The sequence below is a fragment of the Pseudophryne corroboree genome, chromosome 6 (assembly GCF_028390025.1).
Source record: "Pseudophryne corroboree isolate aPseCor3 chromosome 6, aPseCor3.hap2, whole genome shotgun sequence".
In the NCBI taxonomy this organism is placed as follows: Eukaryota; Metazoa; Chordata; class Amphibia; order Anura; family Myobatrachidae; genus Pseudophryne; species Pseudophryne corroboree.
In genome coordinates, this window is record NC_086449.1 from 640339259 (window position 1) to 640358853 (window position 19595).

The 19595-nt window shown below is 47.2% G+C and overlaps 1 protein-coding gene across 2 annotated transcripts in view; it reads left to right on the forward strand.

Annotated features, from left to right (window-relative positions):
* Window positions 1-19595, forward strand: part of KIF3A (kinesin family member 3A) — a 171222-nt gene that overhangs the window by 28802 nt on the left and 122825 nt on the right. For both annotated transcript variants that reach the window (XM_063928178.1, XM_063928179.1), the window contains exon 5: window positions 1128-1233. In XM_063928178.1, coding sequence (XP_063784248.1) covers window positions 1128-1233 — 106 coding nt within the window. The remainder of the gene's footprint in view (window positions 1-1127; window positions 1234-19595) is intronic.

A 19595-nucleotide genomic window follows, 5' to 3' on the forward strand; every position in this document is an offset into this window, starting at 1 on the left:
TGTTTATTTCCTATCCAATAGGAAAATAATTGATTAAATCTCTAGTTGAAAATATGTTTTTGGAATTATGTACCAAAAAACACAGGTAAATAGTATTATAAAGTGGCGGACTCCAGAAGATCACCAAGAACAATGCGGGTGTTTTGAACATTGGGCCCGATTCAGACCTGATCGCTGTTGTGCGAAATCGTACAGCGGCCGATTATCGAATGACTGCGTATGCACTGCAATGCGCACGCACGTCGCTAAACAGCGACAGGATCGTGCGAAAATTTCGATTGCACGAGCATTCGCAAGGTGATTGACAGGAAGCGAATGCTTGCGGGTGGTAACTGACCATTTTCTGGGAGTGTCGGGAAACACGCAGGCTTTCCCAAGCAATTTCAGGGCGGATGTGTGACGTCGGCTCCAGACCTGAACAGCCTGTTTGTATTACACTGTAGGAGTAAGTCTTGGGCTACGCACAGACCGGAAAAAATCATTAGATGGTGAGTGAGTTGTGAACAGATTTGCAGATGTCCGCTGTCTGGTGGAATTTTCGCACGGCGTACACATGCATTTGTACACTTGCACGGGGCGGGTTTTCACTCTCCCTGGGTGGCGACTATCTGATCGCAGACCTCTGCAAATTTGCAGCACAACGTTCAGGTCTGAATTAGGCCCATTGTTCCTTAACATAAGTTTTACTAACACTTTGTTTAACATTTTGCTTGTTAAAAAAAAATAATAATTAGATGATGATTAGACAGTTAAAGAAACCTTACTGTAGCATTCATATCACTCATTGCTAATAAATGTGCACAAATGCAAATAATACATGAAAAAACACATTTAAAGTAGTCAACTCAAACGCTAACTATAGTGCAGTCATATATCCCAGGTAAATCAAATGTTAGAGCATTCAGAATTGCTCCTGTCAAATGGCATGAGATTGAAATCCCCTGTAATACAAACTGCTAACATTCTAAGATATATATACAGCTGCAGCTGCCAGATAAATTGCTAATGATGGGATTGGTGGTATTTGTGTTCCATTTCTGGATAGCTCTCATTATCATCCCTGCTATTTTAGTTTTATTGCTTTTAATAACATCTCCAAGCTGCTAATAATAATTTCTATCCTGTAGGTTAAAGAGAGACCTGATGTGGGAGTTTACATTAAGGACCTGTCTGGATATGTTGTAAACAATGCAGATGATATGGATCGCATCATGACCCTGGGACACAAGAATCGTAAGTTCCTGAGCTTAGTGTAACTTTCCTCCACGTGACCTCTCAAGGTGCATGTAGGCTTCTGGGCTGACCTTCTTCAATAATAGACATGTTTGACCTTGCAGTACAGTGAGCATTACATTTCTTCATTACCCAATCCATTGACTGTTACAGCCCCCTTTTTACCAGCCTTACAGTAAGGTAAATGGGCATGAAGTGGAGTGTGATGGTAGCTGATAGAGATGATGCAGTTTATGGACTTCCTTTGAGGGAAATGGGACGGACCAATTGAGCATGAGAGATATATATATATATATATATATATATATATATATATATATATATATATATATATATATCATATACACTGTATGTGTGTGTGTGTGTGTGTGTGTGTGTGTATATATATGTGTGTGTATATATATATGCGTGTGTATATATGTGTGTGTGTATATATATATATATATATATATATGTGTGTGTGTGTGTATATGTATATATATATATATATATATATATATATATAAAATAAGATTTTAAACCTACCGGTAAATCTTTTTCTCGTAGTCCGTAGAGGATGCTGGGACTCCGTAAGGACCATGGGGATAGACGGGCTCCGCAGGAGACATGGGCACTTTAAGAAAGACTTTGACTCTGGGTGTGCACTGGCTCCTCCCTCTATGCCCCTCCTCCAGACCTCAGTTAGAGAAACTGTGCCCAGAGGAGACGGACAGTACAAGGAAAGGATTTTTGTAATCCAAGGGCAAGATTCATTCCAGCCACACCAATCACACCGTATAACTTGTGATATACTACCCAGTTAACAGTATGAAAAACAACATAGCATCAGTCCAAGACCAATGAAACTATAACATAACCCTTATGTAAGCAATAACTATATACAAGTCTTGCAGAAGTAGTCCGCACTTGGGACGGGCGCCCAGCATCCTCTACGGACTACGAGAAAAAGATTTACCGGTAGGTTTAAAATCTTATTTTCTCTAACGTCCTAGAGGATGCTGGGACTCCGTAAGGACCATGGGGATTATACCAAAGCTCCCAAATGGGCGGGAGAGTGCGGATGACTCTGCAGCACCGATTGAGCAAACACGAGGTCCTCATCAGCCAGGGTATCAAACTTATAGAACTTTGCAAAGGTGTTTGACCCCAACCAAGTAGCAGCTCGGCACAGCTGTAGTGCCGAGACCCCTCGGGCAGCCGCCCAAGAAGAGCCCACCTTCCTAGTGGAATGGGCCTTAACCGATTTTGGTAACGGCAATCCTGCCGTAGAATGCGCCTGCTGAATCGTGTTCCAGATCCAGCGAGCAATAGTCTGCTTTGAAGCAGTGCCGCCAACCTTGTTGGCTGCATACAGGACAAACAGTGCTTCGGTTTTTCTGATCCTAGCCGTTCTGGCCACATAAATTTTCAAAGCCCTGACCACATCAAGGGACTCGGAATCCTCCAAGTCACGCGTAGCCACAGGCACGACAATAGGTTGGTTCATATGAAAGGATGAGACCACCTTAGGCAGGAATTGAGGACGGGTCCGCAATTCCGCTCTATCAATATGGAAAACCAGATAGGGGCTTTTATGTGATAAAGCCGCCAATTCCGAAACTCGCCTAGCCGAAGCCAAGGCTAACAACATGACCACCTTCCAGGTGAGATATTTCCACTCCACTGTCTTAAGTGGTTCAAACCAATGTGACTTAAGGAAACTTAACACCACGTTAAGGTCCCAAGGCGCCACCGGAGGTACAAAAGGAGGCTGAATATGCAGAACTCCCTTCACAAAAGTCTGTACTTCAGGTAATGAGGCCAATTCCTTTTGAAAGAAAATGGATAAGGCCGAAATCTGAACTTTTAATGGAGCCTAATTTTAGGCCCAAATTCACTCCAGTTTGTAGAAAGTGAAGAAAACGGCCCAGGTGGAATTCTTCCGTAGGAGCATTCCTGGCCTCACACCAAGAAACATATTTTCTCCATATTCGGTGATAATGTTTAGATGTCACGTCCTTCCTAGCCTTTATTAGCGTAGGAATGACCTCATCCGGAATACCTTTTTCCGCTAGGATCCGGCGTTCAACCGCCATGCCGTCAAACGCAGCCACGGTAAGTCTTGGAACAGACAGGGACCTTGTTGTAACAAGTCCTGCCTTAGAGGAAGAGGCCACGGATCTTCTGTGAGCATTTCTTGCAGATCCGGATACCAGGTCCTTCGTGGCCAATCTGGAACAATGAGAATTGTTCTCACTCCTCTTTCTCTGACGTCCAAGTGGATGCTGGGAACTCCGAAAGGACCATGGGGAATAGCGGGCTCCGAAGGAGGCTGGGCACTCTAGAAAGATTTATGACTACCTGGTGTGCACTGGCTCCTCCCACTATGACCCTCCTCCAAGCCTCAGTTAGATCTTGTGCCCGGCCGAGGTTGGATGCACACTAGGGGCTCTCCTGAGCCCTTAGAAAGAAAGTATAGATTTAGGTTTTTTATTTTCAGTGAGACCTGCTGGCAACAGGCTCACTGCAGCGAGGGACTAAGGGGAGAAGAAGCGAACTCGCCTGCTTGCAGCCGGATTGGGCTTCTTAGGCTACTGGACACCATTAGCTCCAGAGGGATCGACCGCAGGCCCAGTCCTTGGTGTTCGGTCCCGGAGCCGCGCCGCCGTCCCCCTTACAGAGCCAGAAGCAAGAAGAGGTCCGGAAAAACGGCGGCAGAAGACATCAGTCTTCACCAAGGTAGCGCACAGCACTGCAGCTGTGCGCCATTGTTACTCAGGCACACTTCACACTCCGGTCACTGAGGGTGCAGGGCGCTTGGGGGGGGCGCCCTGAGCAGCAATAAAAACACCTTGGCTGGCAAAAATACCACAATATATAGCCCCAGAGGCTATATATGTGGTAAATACCCCTGCCAGAATCCAGAAAAAAGCGGGAGAATAGGCCGCGGAAAAGGGGCGGAGCTATCTCCCTCAGACACACTGGCGCCATTTTCTCTTCACAGTGCAGCTGGAAGAAAGCTCCCCAGGCTCTCCCCTGTAGTTTTCAGGCTCAAAGAGTTAAAAAGAGGGGGGGCACTAAATTTAGGCGCAATATTGTATATACAAGCAGCTATAGGGGAAAAATTCACTCAGTTATAGTGTTAATCCCCACATTATATAGCGCTCTGGTGTGTGCTGGCATACTCTCTCTCTGTCTCCCCAAAGGGCTTTGTGGGTCCTGTCCTCAGTCAGAGCATTCCCTGTGTGTGTGCGGTGTGTCGGTACAGCTGTGTCGACATGTTTGAGGAGGAGGCTTATATAGGGACGGAGCAGATGCCGATAAATGTGATGTCGCCCCCTGTGGGGCCGACACCAGAGTGGATGGTTAGGTAAAAGGTATTAACCGACAGTGTCAACTCCTTACATAAAAGGGTGGATGACGTAACAGCTGTGGGACAGCCGGCTTCTCAGCCCGTGCCTGCCCAGGCGTCTCAAAGGCCATCAGGGGCTCAAAAACGCCCGCTCATTCAGATGGCAGACACAGATGTCGACACGGAGTCTGACTCCAGTGTCGACAAGGTTGAGACATATACACAATCCACTAGGAACATCCGTGACTTGATCCTGGCAATAAAAAATGTGTTACACATTTCTGACATTAACCTCTAAAAATGGGTTTTTATGTTTGGGGAGAAAAAGCAGGCAATGTTTTGTTCCCCCATCAGATGAATGAATGAAGTGTGTGAAAAGCGTGGGTTCCCCATGATAAGAAACTGGTAATTTCTAAAGAGTTACTGATTGCGTACCTTTTCCCGCCAGAGGATAAGTTACGCTGGGAGATATCCCCTAGGGTGGATAAGGCGCTCACACGGTTGTCAAAATAGGTGGCACTACCGTTTTAGGAACGGCCACTTTGAAGGTACCTGTTGATAAAAAGCAGGAGGCTATCCTGAAGTCTGTATTTACACACTCAGGTACTAGACTGAAACCTGCAGAGCGTGCTGCTGCAGCGTGGTCGGTGACCCTGTCAAACATACTAGTTTGCTAACATGAGAACATATTAAAGACGTCGTCTTATATATGAGGGATGCACAGAGGGATATTTTGCCGGCTGGCATCCAAAATGAATGTAATGTCCATTCTGTCAGGAGGGTATTAGAGACCTGTCACTGAACAGGTGATGCTGACCTTAAAATAGAGATTCTGCCTTATAAGGGTGAGGAATTATTTGGGGATGGTCTCTGGGACCTCGTATCCGCAGCAACAGCTGGGAAGGAATATTTTTACCTCAGTTTTCCTCACAGACTAAGAAAGCACTGTATTATCAGGTACAGTCCTTTCGGCTTCAGAAAAGCAAGCGGGTCAAAGGCGCTTCCTTTCTGTACAGAGACAAGGGAAGAGGGAAAAAGCTGCACCAGTCAGCCTGTTCCCAGAATCATAATTCTTCTCTCGCTTCCTCTGAGTCCACCGCATGACGCGGGGGCTCCACAGGTGTAGCCAGGTACGGTGGGGGGCCGTCTCAAAAATTTCAGCGATCAGTGGGCTCGCTCACAGGTGGATCCCTGTTTCATTCAAGTAGTATTTCAGGGGTACAAGCTGGAATTTGAGATGTCTTCCCCCCGCCGTTTCCTCAAATATGCCTTGCCGACAACTCCCTCAGGCAGGGAGGCTGTGCTAGAGGCAATTAATAAGCTGTATTCCCAGCAGGTAATACTTAAGGTGCCCCTACTTTAACAAGGACGGGGTTACTATTCCACACGGTTTGGGGTACCGAAACCGCATGGTTCGGTGTGACCCTTTTTTATATTTAAAATCCTTGAACACATACATAAAAAAATTCAAGTTCAAGATGGAATCGCTCAGGGCGGTTATTGCAGACCTGGACGAGGGGGATTACATGGTATCCCGGGACATCAAGGATGCTTACCTGCATGTCCCTATTTACTATCCTCGCCAGGAGTACCTCAGATTTGTGGTACAGGATTACCATTACAAAGTCCAGACTCTGCCGTTTGGACTGTACATGGCACCGAGGGTGTTACCAAGGTAATGGCCGGAATGATGATACTCCTTCGAAAAAGGGGAGTTTTAATTATCCCGTACTTGGACAATCTCCTTATAAGGGCGAGGTCCAAGGAGCAGTTGCTAGTCGGGGTAGCACTATTTTGGAAAGTGGATTCAAAACAGTCCAGAGTCACAGCTGGTTCCTACGACACATCTACTGTTCCTGGGGATGGTTCTGGACACAGACCAGAAATAAGTGTTTCTCCCGGAGGAGAAAGCCAAGGAGCTGTCATCTCTAGTCAGAGACCTCCTGAAGCCAAAACAGGTATCGGTGCATCATTGCACGCGAGTACTGGGAAAAATGGTAGCTTCCTACGAAGCAATCCCATTTGGCAGGTTCCATGCAAGAATTTTTCAGGGGGACCTGTTAGACAAGTGGTCCGGGTCGCATCTTCAGATGCATTAGGCTGATAACCCTGTCTCCAAGGACCAGGGTATCTCTACTGTAGTAGCTGCAGAGTGCCCATCTTCAAGAGGGCCGCAGGTTCGACATACAGGACTAGGTCCTAGTGACCATGGTTGCCAGCCTTTGAGGCTGGGGGACAGTCACACAGGGAAGAAGCTTCCAGGGACTTTGGTCAAGTCAGGTGACTTCCCTACATAAATATTCTGGAACAAAGGGGCATTTACAATGCCCTGAGTCAGGCAAGGCCTCTGCTTCAAAACCAGCCGGTCCTGATCCAATCAGGCAACATCACGGCAGTCGCCCATGTAAACCAACAGGGCGGCACAAGAAGCAGGATGGCGATGGCAGAAGCCACAAGGATTCTCCGATGGGCGGAAAATCATGTGTTAGCACTGTCAGCAGTGTTCATTCCCGGAGTGGACAACTGGGAAGCAGATCTTCTCAGCAGACACGACTTCCACCCGAGAGTGTGGGAACTTCATCCAGAAGTCTTCCAAAGGATTGTACACCATTGGGAAAGGCCACAGGTGGACATGAAGGCGTCCCGCCTCAACAAAAAGCTATAAAAGACGCCAGGTCAAGGGACCTTCAGGCGATAGCTGTGGACGCTCTGGTAACACCGTGGGTGTACCAGTCGGTTTATGTGTTCCCCCCTCTGCCTCTCATACCAAAGGTACTGAGAATAATAAGAAGGCGAGGAGTAAGAACGATACTCGTGGTTCCGGATTGGCCAAGAAGAGCCTGGTACCCAGAACTTCAAGAAAATATATCAGAGGACCCATGGCCTCTGCCGCTCAGACAGGACCTGCTGCAGCAGGGGCCCTGTCTGGTCCAAGACTTACCGCGGCTACGTTTTGATGGCATGGCGGTTGAACGCCGGATCCTAAAGGAAAAGGGCGTTCCGGAGGAAGTCTTTCCTACGCTGATTCAAGCCAGGAAAGATGTAACTGCAAAACATTATCACCGCATATGGCGGAAATATGTTGCTTGGTGTGAGGCCAAAAAAGGCCCCAACAGAGGAATTTCAACTAGGTCGATTTCTGCATTTCCTACAAGCGGGAGTGTCTATGGGCCTAAAATTAGGCTCCATTAAGATACAGATCTCGGCTCTGTCGATTTTCTTCCAGAAAGAATTAGCTTCAGTACCTGAAGTTCAGACATTGTAAAAGGAGTGCTGCATATTCAGCCCCCGGTGGTGCCTCCAGTGGCACCTTGGGATCTCAACGTGGTGTTGAGTTTCTTAAAAATCACATTGGTTTGAACCACTAAAAACCGTGGATCTAAAATATCTCACGTTGAAAGTGGTCATGTTATTGGCCTTGGTTTCGGCCAGGCGTGTATCAGAATTGGCGGCTTTGTCATATAAAAGTCCTTATCTGATTTTCCATATGGATAGGGCAGAATTGAGGACTCGTCCCCAGTTTCTCCCTAAGGTGGTATCAGCTTTTCACTTGAACCAACCTATTGTGGTGCCTGCGGCTACTAGGGACTTGAAGGATTCCAAGTTACTGCACGTAGTCAGGGCCTTGAAAAATTATGTTTCCAGGACGGCTAGAGTCAGGAAAATTGACTCGCTATTTGTCCTGTATGCACTCAACAAGTTGGGTGCTCCTGCTTCTAAGCAGACTATCGCTCGCTGGATCTGTGACACGATTCAGCAGGCGCATTCTGCGGCTGGACTGCCGCATCCTCAATCAGTGAAAGCCCATTCCACAGGGAAGGTGGGCTCATCTTGGGCGGCTGCCCGAGGGGTCTCGGCTTTACAACTTTGCCGAGCTGTTACTTGGTCAGGGGCAAACACGTTTGCAAAATTCTACAAATTTGATACCCTGGCTGAGGAGGACCTTGAGTTCTCTCATTCGGTGCTGCAGAGTCATCCGCACTCTCCCGCCCGTTTGGGAGCTTTGGTATAATCCCCATGGTCCTTTCGGAGTTCCCAGCATCCACTAGGACGTCAGAGAAAATAAGATTTTACTCACCGGTAAATCTATTTCTCGTAATCCGTAGTGGATGCTGGGCGCCCATCCCAAGTGCGGATTGTCTGCAATACTTGTAAATAGTTATTGCTAACTAAAGGGTTATTGTTGAGCCATCTGTTGAGAGGCTCAGTTGTTTTCATACTGTCAAACTGGATATAGTATCACGAGTTGTACGGTGTGATTGGTGTGGCTGGTAAGAGTCTTACCTGGGATACTAAATCCTTCCTTATTATGTCAGCTCGTCCGGGCACAGTGTCCTAACTGAGGCTTGGAGGAGGGTCATAGTGGGAGGAGCCAGTGCACACCAGGTAGTCATAAATCTTTCTAGAGTGCCCAGCCTCCTTCGGAGCCCGCTATTCCCCATGGTCCTTTCGGAGTTCCCAGCATCCACTACGGACTACGAGAAATAGATTTACCGGTGAGTAAAATCTTATTTTTTTCTTATTATTCTCAACACCTTGGGTATGAGAGGAAGAGGAGGAAACGCATATACCGACTGGAACACCCACGGTGTCACTAGGGCGTCCACAGCTACCGCCTGAGAGTCTCTTGACCTGGCGCAATACCTTTGTAGCTTTTTGTTGAGACGGGATGTCATCATGTCTATTTGGGGTAGTCCCCACCGACTTGCAATCTGCGCGAAGACTTCCTGATGAAGTCCCCACTCTCCCGGATGCAGGCCGTGTCTGCTGAGGAAGTCTGCTTCCCAGTTGTCCATTCCCGGAATGAACACTGCTGACAGAGCGCTTACATGATTCTCCGCCCAGCGAAGAACTCTGGTGGCTTCCGCCATTGCCACTCTGCTCCTTGTGCCGCCTTGGCGGTTTACATGAGCTACTGCGGTGATGTCTGACTGGATCAGAACTGGTCGATTGCGAAGTAAGATCTCCGCTTGACGTAGGGCGTTGTATATGGCCCTTAGTTCCAGGATGTTGATGTGAAGACAAGTCTCTTGACTTGACCAAAGTCCTTGGAAATTTCTTCCCTGTGCGACCGCTCCCCAACCTCGGAGGCTCGCGTCCGTGGTCACCAGGATCCAGTCCTGAATGCTGAACCTGCGGCCCTCTAGAAGGTGAGCACTGTTTAGCCACCACAGGAGAGATACTCTGGCCCTGGGGGACAGGGTGATCCGCTGATGCAATTGCAGATACGAACCGGACCATTTGTCCAATAGGTCCCATTGGAAGGCCCTTGCATGGAATCTGCCGTACGGAATGGCTTCGTATGTTGCCACCATCTTTCCCAGAACTTGAGTGCAATGATGTACTGACACTTGTTTTGGTTTCAACAAGTTCATGACTAGAGTCATGAGTTCCTGCGCTTTTCCCTTCGGAAGAAAAACCCTTTTCTGGTCTGTGTCCAGAATCATGCCCAAGAAGGGCAGACGAGTTGTAGGATTCAGCTGCGACTTTGGAATATTGAGAATCCAGCCGTGTCGCTGTAACACATTCAGTGAAAGTGATACGCTGCTCAGCAACTTCTCCCGTGATCTCGCTTTTATGAGGAGATCGTCCAAGTACGGGATAATTGTGACACCCTGCTTGCGCAGGAGCACCATCATTTCCGCCATTACCTTGGTGAAAATTCTCGGGGCCATGGAAAGCCCAAACGGCAACGTCTGAAATTGGTAATGACAATCCTGTACCGCAAATCTCAGGTACGCCTGATGAGGAGGATATATGGGGACATGCAGGTATGCATCCTTTATGTCCAGAGATACCAAAAAACCTCCCCCTTGTAGGCTGGCGATGACCGCCCTGAGCGATTCCATCTTGAACTTGAACCGTTTTAAGTAAAGGTTCAGGGATTTTAAATTTAAAATGGGTCTGACCGAACCGTCCGGTTTCGGAACCACAAACAGAGTTGAATAGTACCCCTGCCCTCTTTGAAGCAGGGGAACCTCTACCACCACTTGTTGCAGACACAATTTGTGAATCGCATGTAACACTATCTCCCTTTCCAGGGGTTGTTTCGGTAGGGCCGATTTGAAAAAACGGCGAGGAGGCACTCTTCGAATTCCAACTTGTAATCCTGGGAAACAATTTCTATTGCCCATGGATCCACCTGTGAGTGGACCCAGACGTGGCTGTACAGTCGAAGACGTGCCCCCACAGGAGCTGACTCCCTCAGGGGAGCCCCAGCGTCATGCAGTGGATTTAGCAGAGGCCGTGGAGCTTCTGTTCCTGGGAACTAGCTTTTTCCCTCTGCCCTTACCTCTGGCAAGAAAGAACGATCCACGTGCTCTCTTGTTTTTATTGGAACGAAAGGACTGCATTTGATAATGAGGCGCTTTCTTAGATTGTGAGGGAATATATGGCAAAAAATTTGATTTACCTGCCATAGCCGTGGAGACGAGATCCGAGAGGCCCTCTCCGAACAATTCCTCACCCTTGTAAAGCAACAACTCCGTATGCTTCTTTTAGTCGGCATCACCTGTCCATTGCATGTTCCACAGGACACGTCTAGCAGAAATCTACATAGCGTTGACTCTAGAACCCAGTAGACTAACGTCCCTTTGGGCATGTCTTATATATGTATGTATATATATATATATATATATATATATATATATATATATATATATATATATATATATATATATATATATATATATATATATATATATATATATATATATATATATATATATATATATATATATATATATATATATATATAATGTGTATGTATGTATATGTATATATATATATATATATATATATATATATATATAATATATGTATGTATATGTGTGTGTATATGTATATATATATATATATATATATATATATATATACAGATGTAGCCACCTTTATCTTGAGTGGCCGCGGCGGTTGTCCCGTTCGACCATACGCAGCGTACTGTGGCGTAGCGAGGCGCGCCTAGCCACAGAGAGGCTATCTAATCGCACGGAGACAGACATTTGGCCCTCGCCCCATTGCTGTTGGTTTATGCCTTAGAGGACTCGGACGCTCGCATTTGTAAAGCACGGTGTTTTCCTCCGCCTCCTGCTAGCCTGTTGCCCTTCCCCCTTGGGAGCCTGCACAGATCATGCAGTAGACAGGGAGGGAATGCAGGTCATGTGCAATACACAAACGCCCACTGTAGTACTATTTTGCTCACTTACAGTACCGTACTGTAGGTTGCATTTAGCGTAAAGAATCGCTCCTGCAGATGTACTTTGATTTATGTGAAACCTGTGTGCATCCTTCCATTGGATGTACTGTATTGGAGAGAAAAAAAAAAATGTTAAAGTGAATGTCACGGGAACACATTAAAAATAAGGTTGGCACTTCCTTCCCATTGGTGTTGGTTTACAGTATGCCGTAGTGTACTCGGACGCTCATGTAATTGCATTTCAAAGGCACAGTATTTTCCATCGTCTCCCCCCTACCCCCATCGCCCTTCCCCCCTGGGGGCCTGCACAGGGAGGAAATTCAGGTCCTGTGCAATGCACAAACGCTGAAGATCTACAGTACTGTTTTGCTTAGTTGGTAGCGCCAGAATACACTCATTTCATTCACGCTGTTTGGGTGCATTTAGCGTAAAGAATCGCTCCTGCAGATGTACTTTGATTTATGTGAAACCTGTGTGCATCCTTCCATTGGATGTACTGTATTGGAGAGAAAAACAAAAAAGGTTAAAGTGAATGTCACGGGAACACATTAAAAATAAGGTTGGCACTTCCTTCCCATTGGTGTTGGTTTACAGTATGCCGTAGTGTACTCGGACGCTCATGTACTGTAATTGCATTTCAAAGGCACAGTATTTTCCATCGTCTCCCCCCTACCCCCATCGCCCTTCCCCCCTGGGGGCCTGCACAGGGAGGAAATTCAGGTCCTGTGCAATGCACAAACGCTGAAGATCTACAGTACTGTTTTGCTTAGTTGGTAGCGTCAGAATACACTCATTTCATTCACGCTGTTTGGGTGCATTTAGCGTAAAGAATCGCTCCTGCAGATGTACTTTGATTTATGTGAAACCTGTGTGCATCCTTCCATTGACTGTCTTACAATGTAAATAAAATAATACAGTGCATTATTACAGAAAAAAAAAAAAAAAAGAAAGAAAGCACATCATGTCTCGAACCCTGGACCCCCAGTGAGGGAGGTGGGAGCCTTCACCCCTAGCCCACGATGCCTCATGAGAGATTTCTAATTTCATGTGTGAAAGTACTGCAAACAGCGCCCGGCCCTCGCCCCATTGCTGTTGGTTTATGCCTTAGAGGACTCGGACGCTCGCATTTGTAAAGCACGGTGTTTTCCTCCGCCTCCTGCTAGCCTGTTGCCCTTCCCCCATGGGAGCCTGCACAGATCATGCAGTAGACAGGGAGGGAATGCAGGTCATGTGCAATACACAAACGCCCACTGTAGTACTATTTTGCTCACTTACAGTACCGTACTGTAGGTTGCATTTAGCGTAAAGAATCGCTCCTGCAGATGTACTTTGATTTATGTGAAACCTGTGTGCATCCTTCCATTGGATGTACTGTATTGGAGAGAAAAAAAAAAATGTTAAAGTGAATGTCACGGGAACACACTAAAAATAAGGTTGGCACTTCCTTCCCATTGGTGTTGGTTTACAGTATGCCGTAGTGTACTCGGACGCTCATGTAATTGCATTTCAAAGGCACAGTATTTTCCATCGTCTCCCCCCTACCCCCATCGCCCTTCCCCCCTGGGGGCCTGCACAGGGAGGAAATTCAGGTCCTGTGCAATGCACAAACGCTGAAGATCTACAGTACTGTTTTGCTTAGTTGGTAGCGCCAGAATACACTCATTTCATTCACGCTGTTTGGGTGCATTTAGCGTAAAGAATCGCTCCTGCAGATGTACTTTGATTTATGTGAAACCTGTGTGCATCCTTCCATTGACTGTCTTACAATGTAAATAAAATAATACAGTGCATTATTACAGAAAAAAAAAAAAAAAAGAAAGAAAGCACATCATGTCTCGAACCCTGGACCCCCAGTGAGGGAGGTGGGAGCCTTCACCCCTAGCCCACGACGCCTCATGAGAGATTTCTAATTTCATGTGTGAAAGTACTGCAAACAGCGCCCGGCCCTCGCCCCATTGCTGTTGGTTTATGCCTTAGAGGACTCGGACGCTCGCATTTGTAAAGCACGGTGTTTTCCTCCGCCTCCTGCTAGCCTGTTGCCCTTCCCCCATGGGAGCCTGCACAGATCATGCAGTAGACAGGGAGGGAATGCAGGTCATGTGCAATACACAAACGCCCACTGTAGTACTATTTTGCTCACTTACAGTACCGTACTGTAGGTTGCATTTAGCGTAAAGAATCGCTCCTGCAGATGTACTTTGATTTATGTGAAACCTGTGTGCATCCTTCCATTGACTGTCTTACAATGTAAATAAAATAATACAGTGCATTATTACAGAAAAAAAAAAAAAAAAGAAAGAAAGCACATCATGTCTCGAACCCTGGACCCCCAGTGAGGGAGGTGGGAGCCTTCACCCCTAGCCCACGACGCCTCATGAGAGATTTCCAATTTCATGTGTGAAAGTACTGCAAACAGCGCCCGGCCCCCGCCCCATTGCTGTTGGTTTATGCCTTAGAGGACTCGGACGCTCGCATTTGTAAAGCACGGTGTTTTCCTCCGCCTTCTGCTAGTCCTCCATTCCCATTATGCATTAGCGAACTCAGACGCTCATATATTTTAAAAGCACGGTGTTTATACATTGTACTGTACATTCTTCCTTTTACACAATTACTGTAGTTGCGTCTCCATACACATACAGTACTGTACTCCATACTTTTTCCACCGCCTCCCGTTACGCCTACAGTATTGCCAGAGCTGTAGATCAATCCGCCGCTATACTGTACGATCGAAAGTACTGGATTAGTGGAGCATTAGCCACACAGTGGTGGAGATGTGTAATGCATGATGAGTATCTAGATCGTCTCAACGCGCCTGCCTGTGATTAAACTCAGCTATCGCCTTAGCGTGGCTAAACGCCCGTCTCGGCGGAGAAACAGTCAAGATAAAGTTGGCTACATCTGTATATATATATATATATATATATATATATATATGCCCTGAAACTCAGAGAAGTGGGTCTGTTTCTCTCTCCTCAGTCCCTCGATGCAGGGAGTCTGTTGCCAGCAGGCTCCCTGAAAATAAAAAACCTAACAAAAATGCTTTCTTACAGGAAACTCAGGAGAGCTCCTGAAATGCACCCAGCTCCTCTGGGCATAGTATCAAAACTGAGGTCTGGAGGAGGGGCATAGAGGGAGGAGCCAGTGCACACCCAGAGTCAAAGTCTTTCTTAAAGTGCCCATGTCTCCTGCGGAGCCCGTCTATCCCCATGGTCCTTACGAAGTCCCAGCATCCTCTAGGACGTTAGAGAAATATAATTTCTCTTACGTCCTAGAGGATGCTGGAGACTCCGTAAGGACCATGGGGTATAGACGGGCTCTGCAGGAGACATGGGCACTCTAAAGACTTTAGATGGGTGTGAACTGGCTCCTTCCTCTATGCCCCTCCTCCAGACCTCAGTTCGATCCTGTGCCCAGAGGAGACTGGATGCACTGCAGGGGAGCTCTACTGAGTTTCTCTGAAAAGACTTTTGTTAGGTTTGTTATTTTCAGGGAGCACTGCTGGCAACAGGCTCCCTGCCTCGTGGGACTGAGGGGAGAGAAGCAGACCCACTTTCCTGGACTGATGGGCCCTGCTTCTTAGGCTACTGGACACCATTAGGGTCGGAACACAGGTGTCGTCCTCACTGTTCGTCCCGGAGCCGCGCCGCCGTCCTCACAGAGCCGGAAGATAGAAGCCGGGTAAGTATATGAAGTAAGAAGACGTCAAAGGCGGCAGAAGACTTCAGTTCTTCAGAGAGGTACCGCGCAGCGGTCGCGTTGCGCGCCATTGCTCCCACACACACACAAGGCACAGCAAGGGTGCAGGGCGCAGGGGGGGCGCCCTGGGCAGCAAGAATTACCTCACACAAAACTGGCACCATTATTAGATACTGCAGAGGCAGTATATTATAAAAACCCCCGCCAGTATAAAAAAATGAGCGGGACCGAAGCCCGCCGTCGAGGGGGCGGGGCTTGATCCTCCAGCACTAACCAGCGCCATTTTCTCCACAGCATGCTGCAGAGAAGCTGCTCCTGGACTCTCCCCTGCTGAACAAGTAACAGGGGACAAAAACGAGGGGTTGGGCACATTTATTTGGTGAAAATTATATATAGATATAGATATAGATATATATATAGATGTCCAAGTGGTCGGCACTCCTGATTAAATGAATATAATACCTGGTGCCTTCTCTTGCAGAGTTATCCACTGCATAAACACACAGAATTGAGCGGCACTCTCAGGACTTTTACATAGAGGCAAAGATTGTGCACATACAGATGGAGCGCTCACCAATTAACATATTAACCCCATGTGTGACATGACGGACAAAGTGATAGGGAATAAATACATTCACCCTCAATGGAAAAATGAAATGGTAATTTCCTGGAAAGTTCTTTTCCTTCACATGCAAGGCATAAGTGGAACTAGTATATCCTGAAACAAAAAAGTACCTCTCTTCCCAATATGAATGAGAATTTTAGAGAGGTACTAAGAAATGGCAGACCATAGTGTAGTATGGATTAAAAACACGCACAAGTTTAATGCCACAGATTAAACTTACAAGAAGGTTAAAATAAAACAGCATATCAATAAAGACTCCATATATTTTCACAGTAGGTATATCACCAAGGAGGGCCCAGGACCACAGATGTAACCAGTGTGGGATGCAGGCAGGCTTTCCGGATGCCTAGCAGCAACCAGGGTCGTTCTCCAGATAGGTGGTAAAGTCCGTTGGTGTCAGAGTCAATAATGAAAGTAGAACAAAGGTCACGCTTAACGCGTATCGGACGTAAAGTCCTTCTTCAGAAGCATGACCCATTCACTCCACAGAGCAGTTTATAACAGCCACCCATTAGGGTTCTCAGGTGATGTCCATCTCGTTGAACGACAGACGCCCAGAACGGCGCATGCGTCACTGCCGTCAATAACCGGAACCGGAAGTCGCGCTTGCGTTCCACGATGTCAATAGCCAGAACCGGAAATAGATTTTGCGTTCCATATGCGTCTCAGGCGATAGTGTTTCCTGTCCTAGAGACGCACAAATCGGTTGTTCATGGATCCCGTCAAATAGGAAGTCCCTTAGCCATAGATATATCACCATATATATATATATATAGTGGCAAAGTCCCGGACTGACATATGTTTTAAAAACAAAACGAAAGAATAAAACAAAAATTAGCAGACTCATATCTAAAAGGTATACATGAAGCAATGCATAGTGGTGGAAACTTATCAAGACATGCACTAAGTGAGAAAACATTTTTCTAAATCCCTCGTTCTCCACTTCTGATATACCACTTGTATGCCCCAAAAGTTCCTCAAACAACAAGTATTGGAGCCATGTACTCGCTTGAAGTGAGAGGAAACATTGTGAGTGTCTAGAGTTATCACAGAATGAGAATCCGGGAAGCCGCACTGACACTCTCAGAAATATAGTCCAGGTGTCCGGTCAAGCAGGTAAATATAACATCACATGTCCACGCAATTACATAGACAGGACCAGCACACTGTAGTTTTGTCAAGAAATGTTGTATTGATACTTTAAATGTGAATAAAGTTACAAGGCTCGTCATATACTCATCGTTTGGTCAGCACAGAGAAACACAGTAGACCACCCATCGTTTGGTCAGCACAGAGAAACACAGTAGACCACCCAAACAGCCGTTTTCGGACTTAATCCTTCATCAGGGGAACAGTCATCAAAGTGCCATAGTGCCATGTGCAAAATAAGCCTGTATAAAGTGCCAAAAAATTCTGTTCACTCGTGTGCTCTATTTAAACACACCTAATGGTGCTTACCTGTCACACCTGCAATCACCGTCATCACTCCCTTCCGTTCAGACCCATCACCCCGCCCGGCCGGGGCGCACCGCAGCCGGAACGCACGCCAGCGACCCACCTGGCCGGAAGTCCGGACACGCGACACGCACGCGTCACCCAACCGGAAGTCCGGACCCGTGGATCGCACCATGCGTCCCACCCGCGGCGCAAACACCAGCCAATCAGAGCAAACAAAGTCCAAACTAAAAGGGAGCATGCCCGGGGCACAGTGTCACAGGTCGCACCCATAACTGTATACAGATGACATATCATAAAACCCAAATCATATTCACCACCTACTAGCCCAGTGAATCCCCCTCGATACTGTCCTGCATCGGGTCCTAATATATATATTAGCGCTGTACAGGCTGAGACTTTGTTTTCAGTATCTAGGGGCGCTGGGTGTGTGCTGGCATACTCTCTCGCTGTCTCTCCAAAGGGCCTTGTTGGGGGGCTGTCCCCATATTCATATATCCCAGTGTGTGTGGGGGTGTCAGTACGTGTGTGTCGACATGTCTAAAGCGGAAGGCTCGTCGAGGGAGGATGCAGAGCAGATGGTGGTGGTGTCTCCGTCGGCACAGCCGACACCTGATTGGTTGGATATGTGGAATGTTTTAAATACTAATGTGACCTTATTACATAAGAGATTGGACAAAGCAGAGTCCAAGGAAAAGAGTCAATCCATGGTTTTGGCTGTGTCACAAGACCCCTCAGGGTCCCATAAACGTCCCTTTTCCCAGATTGCAGACACTGATACCGACACAGAGTCCGACTCCAGTGTCGACTATGATGATGCAAGGTTACACCCAAGGGGGGCCAAGAGTATTCAATATATGATTATTGCAATAAAAGATGTTTTGCATATCACGGAGGACCCCGCTGTCCGTGACACGAGGGTCTGCATGTTTAAGGAAAAGAAACCTGAGGTGACGTTTCCCCCATCTCATGAGCGGAACGCTTTATTTGAAAAGGCTTGGAAAACTCCAGACAAGAGACTGCAGGTTCCCAAGAGAATTATTATGGCGTATCCTTTCCCCTCAAAGGATAGGTTACGGTGGGAATCCTCGCCCACGGTGGACAAGGTCTTAACGCGCTTGTCCAAAAAGGTTGCACTACAGTCCCCGGACACGGCAGCCCTCAAGGATCCTGCGGATCGCAGGCAGGAAACTACCTTAAAATCAATTTATACGCATACGGGTGCCCTGCTTAGACCGGCAGTAGCGTCGGCATGGGTGGGTAGCGCAATTGCAGCGTGGACAGATAACTTGTCATCTGACATTGACGCCCTAGATAAAGATAGTATTTTGTTGACCTTGGATCACATTAAGGACGCAGCGTTGTATATGAGAGAGGCTGCGAGAGATATTGGGCTGTTGGGTTCAAGAGCCAATGCCATGGCAGTTTCTGCTAGAAGGTCCCTGTGGACCCGTCAATGGACAGGTGATGCTGATTCAAAGAGACATATGGAGGCTTTACCTTACAAAGGTGATGTTTTATTTGGGGAGGGCCTCGCGGACCTGGTTTCCACAGCTACCGTCTTTTTTTTGCCTTATGTTCCCCCAACAGCAAAAGAAAACACCTCAATACCAGATGCAGTCCTTTTGGTCGCATAAGTTCAGAAAGGGTCGGGGCTCTTCCTGCCTCGCCAGAGGTAGAAGTAGAGGGAAAAGAACACCAGCTACGGCTAGTTCCCAGGATCAGAAGTCCTCCCCGGCCTTTACAAAATCCACCGCATGACGCTGGGGCTCCGCTGCAGGAGTCCGCACCGGTGGGGGCACGTCTTCGGCTCTTCAGCCAAGTCTGGGTTCAGTCGGATTTGGATCCTTGGGTGGTCGAAATTGTATCCCAAGGCTACAAACTGGAGTCCGAAGAGGTGCCTCCACGCCGATTTTTCAAATCGGCCTTGCCAGCTTCTCCCCCAGAGAGGGAAATGGTTTCAGCTGCCATACAAAAGCTGTGTCAACAGCAGGTGATTATAAAGGTTCCCCTAGTGCAACAGGGGAAAGGGTTTTATTCAACCCTATTTGTAGTCCCAA